This window comes from Nicotiana attenuata, chromosome 4, assembly GCF_001879085.1.
Source record: "Nicotiana attenuata strain UT chromosome 4, NIATTr2, whole genome shotgun sequence".
In the NCBI taxonomy this organism is placed as follows: domain Eukaryota; kingdom Viridiplantae; phylum Streptophyta; class Magnoliopsida; order Solanales; family Solanaceae; genus Nicotiana; species Nicotiana attenuata.
The window spans coordinates 6,079,334-6,084,090 of NC_031992.1; the positions used below are offsets into that span (position 1 = coordinate 6,079,334).

Here is a 4,757-nt window from a genome sequence, read left to right on the forward strand (position 1 = left end):
GCCGGCTGCTGGAAGAGCTGAATGTACAGGGCGACCCGAATAACCTCTGCCATAACGACCTGCTGATGGGGTACGGGCACCAAAGTAGTGACCCGACTCTCGAGACCTCTTGGCCTCCCTCTCTCCTCGCTCCCTGGCGAGCATACCCTCAATCCTCCTAGCAATGCTCACTACCTGCTGATAAGGAATGTCCATCTCCAACTCTCGAGCCATGCTAGATCTGATGGGTGGAATAAGACCCTTAATGAACCTGCGAACTCTCTCCCGAACTGTAGCAACCAAAGCCGGTGCATGCCTGGCCAACCTGGTATAACAGATGGCATACTCTGAAACGGTCATAGCACCCTGGCGCAAATGCTCGAACTCCGCGCGCCATGCATCCCTGAGACTCTGGGGGACAAACTCTCTCATAAACATATCCGAGAACTGGGTCCAAGTCAGTATAGCAGCCTCGACTGGACTGTCTATCTCATAAGTCCGCCACCAATCATAGGTGGCTCCCCGAAGCTGAAAAGCAGTGAAAGAAACCCCGCTGGACTCCACTATGCCCATAGTGCGAAAAATACGATGACACTCCTCTAGAAATCTCAAGGCATCGTCTGATGCTAATCCACTGAACACTGGGGGATCATACTTCTTGAACCTCTCAAGTCTCCGCTGCTCGTCCTCTGAAGCAGCTGACCCATCCTCGGGCTGAACTGGTGCTGCAGGCGGTGCCGGAATAATCTCGGGAGCCTGCTCAACTTGCACACGCTGCTCAGGAGTGCGGACGGCGGGAGTCTGTGCTCCTCCCCCGGCCTAGGATGTGGCTGCAGCAAGGGGAAGCAACCCCGCCTGAGCCAAGGTGGTGTACATGCTCATGGACTGAGCCAAAGTCTCCTGGAGCGCTGGAGTAGTAGTGGCAGTAGTAGGTGTGCCAGGTGCCTGGGCTCCAGCTGGATCTGCTGGTGGTACCTCGGCGGTAGCTCGCGCAGGTGTTGTGGGTGCACCACGTGCGCGTCCTCGACCTCTCCCCCGGCCCCGACCTCTGACGGCTGCAGTAGGGGGCGCGGGTGCCTGATCATCTCGAGTGGCACATGTCCTCACCATCTGTGAGAGAATAGAAGTCAGAAGTTTAGAATTGATGTTAAAATATCGCACGACAAGGAATTCAAATGAAACGGAGATTTTTCCTAAACAGTTACATAGCCCCTCGTAGATAAGTACATATGTCTCCGTACCGATCAGCGAGACTCTAATAAACTGGCCTGTGTTCCGTGACTCCTATGAACCTAGAGCTCTGATACCAACTTGTCACGACCCCCGTTCACCCTCCATGAACATGTAGTGATGGCACCTAGTTCCTACGACTAGGTAAGCCTAACAGTGCGGAAATAGCAATTTAACTTGAAGAATAATCAATTAAAACTGAACATATGAAAAATAACAACTGAATATAAGGCCGCCCGGCCTATACAACTCTAAAGATATGCGGAAGTCAACAACTCAATCCCAAAACCCGGAAACTCACGGGAAACACAGGCTAATAGAATTACCATAAGCACTCTAATCTCCAGAATATCTACATCAAAAGTATGATAGGATAACAGCTTTACAACTAGAATAAGGAAGAAGACTCTTCGGTCTGGGGACGCTGCAGATATACCTCGAAGTCTCCGTGTGTCTCCCCGCCTCAAGGATAGTGCGCCTGAGAAGAGGTACCTGGATCTGCACATGAAAAACATGCGCAGGAAGGGCATGAGTACACCACAGCTGTACTGAGTAAGTGCCAAGCCTAACCTCGGTCGGGTAGTGACGAGGAAGGTCAGGGCCCTACTGAGATAAAACATATTAAATAATAAGATAACGGAAACAGTTTAAATAAAGTCTACAGCGAGAATCTAAACCAGATAAATAGGGAAGAACAGTAGTAGAAAGCAAAGGTCACAATACAAGAAATACCGCTCTCCACAAAGAATAATAGCCGGGGATCTCTTGGTATCCCGAGGATCTCTTGGTATCCTCATCTTAAACACTGGGGATCTCTTGGTATCCCGAGGATCTCCTGGTATCCTTATTAAGCAAGTTGGGGATCTCTTGGTATCCCAATATATATATAGAAATACATGTGCATGGGATCTCTTGGTATACCGCACCCTCAATCCGGAATATATCAAGTACAGGGGGATCTCCCGGGCAGCCGTCCCGTAGTCCCAAATTAAACACACAACAGCAACAACTCAAAATCTTAGAATAAGTGCAACAATCAGTAAAAGTAGTAGAAATTTCTAGGATAACGAGCTTCACAGAGAATAAATAGTACAGTTAAACAAGTAAGCAAGCAAGTCAGCTAAGCATGCTTCTCTAAGCTAGCATAGGTTTAAACTTGCAGTCTAGAATGAACAGGTAAAACAGGAAACTCAATTTAAATACTTCAAGTAGAAATGGGTTTACAACAATTAGCTCAAGTACGCACTCGTCACCTCACGTACGAGGCATTCAAATATTCAAAGATCATGTCCTAAGGGGAAAGGTCCCCCACACAAGGTTAGACAAGCCACTTACCTCGAACAGGCTCAATATCAACTAGAAACCATGCTCCTGCCACGAGTATCCGAATCCAAATGGCTCAAATCCATTCAATTCAATTACACATTGTAAATAACATCGCAAACACCTGGTTTTGCTATTAAATTCAAAGCTACGGCGCGAAAATAGAAAAAATGACCAAAATGCCCCTCCAGCCAACGTCTTGGAATCGAATAATTTTCACATTTTTAGAACCCTCGTACTCTCACGAGTCTAACCATATAAAAATCTCCAAATTGGAGGTCAAATGCACACTCAAAACTCAATAGTCTAGCTAATGAAGTTTTACCCCAAATTATCAAATTTTTGGTCCAAAATTCGAATTCCCATGATGTATTTTACTATATAATGATAAAGTATAACAAAAAGGGATCAAAGAAACGTTACCCAATGATTTCCTCTTCAAAACTCACTCAAAATCGCCTTCTCCCGAGCTCTCAATCAATTTTTCAAACTTATGAAATTAAACCCTCGAAATTGCTATTTCTGAACAGCGAATACCACTTCTGCGGTCTAGGGAACGCTTCTGCGGTCCCGCCTATGCGAAGCACTGGCCGCTTTTGCGGCTCCCTTTAAAAATCCCAGCTTCTGCTCCTGCGGTTCCTATATCGTAGAAGCGGATCCGCTTCTGCGGAAATCCTACCGCTTCTGTGGTTTCCTGGAGGGTGACCAAAAGTCGCTTTTGCGACGCCCAAGGCCGCTTCTGCGTCTCTACTTCTGCGGTTCCTAGGCCGCAGAAGCGAAAATACCAGAAAGAAAAATACCAACTGCTGCAACACTTAGAGATTTCCTCCATTAACCACCCGAAATCATCCCGAGGCCCCCGGGACCTCAACCAAAAACACCAATACCACCTAATACCTTATTCAAACTTGTACCAATCTTAAAAACACCTAAAACAATGCCGGAAACCCGAATTAATCAAAGATTCAAGCCTAAGAACTTCAAATTCCAACAAAACACGCTTTCGATCAAAAACCTACCCGAACCTCGTCCGAATGACCTGAAATTTTGCACACACATCCCAAATGACATGACGGAGCTACTGCAACTTTCGGAATTCCATTCCGACCCTCGGATCAAAAACTCACTATCAGACCGGAACTTCAAAAATACAAACTTCGTCATTTCAAGCCTAAATGAGCTACGGACTTCCAAAATACATTCCGAACACGCTCCCAACCCTGGAATTACCTAACGGAGCTAACGGAACCATCGGATTTCCATTCCGAGGTCGTCTTCACACTGTTCCGACTACGGATCATTTTTTAACACTTAAGCTCTCATTTAGGGACTAAGTGTCCCAAAACACTCCGAATCCTAACACCGAACGTCCCGGCAAACCAAAATAGCAGAAATGAACTTAGGGGAAGCAGTTAATGGGGGATCGGGGCGTAAATTCCAAAAACGACCGGCCGGGTCGTTACACGTACCGGCGGGGGCATTGGGGGAATTGGATCCAAGAAAATCTTGATGCCTTGCCTGATGACGAACCCCCTGGGGAATTTTCATTGTTGCTGTTGTTGCTGGTCGACTGTGGGTTGGCAGTCTTGGGCTGTGAGGACCGCTGAAGAAATTCGCAATGGCATGGCGGAGACGGTGACTGAGAGAGGGATGGTGATTATGTGTCGTGGTTGAGGGATTAGGAATAGGGTCCGCGAAGGTTTGGCAGTGACGTTGACTGAGAAACTGGTTGCGATTAGGACTCATTGTTGAGTGATTAGGGACCGCGGACATTTAGGAATTTGAGTAAGATTTTTATTATATAGACTAGATGACGTAGCCGTGGGCCCAATTGTTACTTTTTTTTCTTTCTTATTTTCAACCTACATAATAATTCAAGTAGAATTTAAATTATTTCTACATAGAGCATTTTTTATTTTAAATTTTTTTTGCATCACTAAGCCTTAAATTAATTATTATTAAATAGTAATTAAAAAGTCAGTTGAAAAATAAGTCGTCATGCATTTTTCTCATTATATAGTTTTATTTTTTAGTATTTTAAGTGTGTTAATGTATTTTTTTTCTTTTTTGTACTAATCAAAATTTAAATAATCAAAAATATTAATATTATTCCCAAATAGTTGATGAAAAGGTATTTTTTGGTTCTTTGAAATAATAATCGTGGTTTTTAATTATTAAGAATTTTAACAAGAAAATTTGTATTTTGTTCTAGTTGAATCACATAA

At 44.6% G+C, this 4,757-nt stretch overlaps 1 protein-coding gene across 1 annotated transcript; it reads right to left on the bottom strand.

Moving 5' to 3' along the window:
- Positions 1,673-4,285, bottom strand: LOC109225121. The gene is made up of 2 exons (XM_019389707.1): positions 4,002-4,285; positions 1,673-1,707 (listed from the first exon to the last, which is right to left on the bottom strand). The coding sequence occupies exons 1-2, from the start codon at positions 4,276-4,278 to the stop codon at positions 1,673-1,675; spliced, it is 312 nt and encodes a 103-aa protein (XP_019245252.1). The 5' UTR covers positions 4,279-4,285.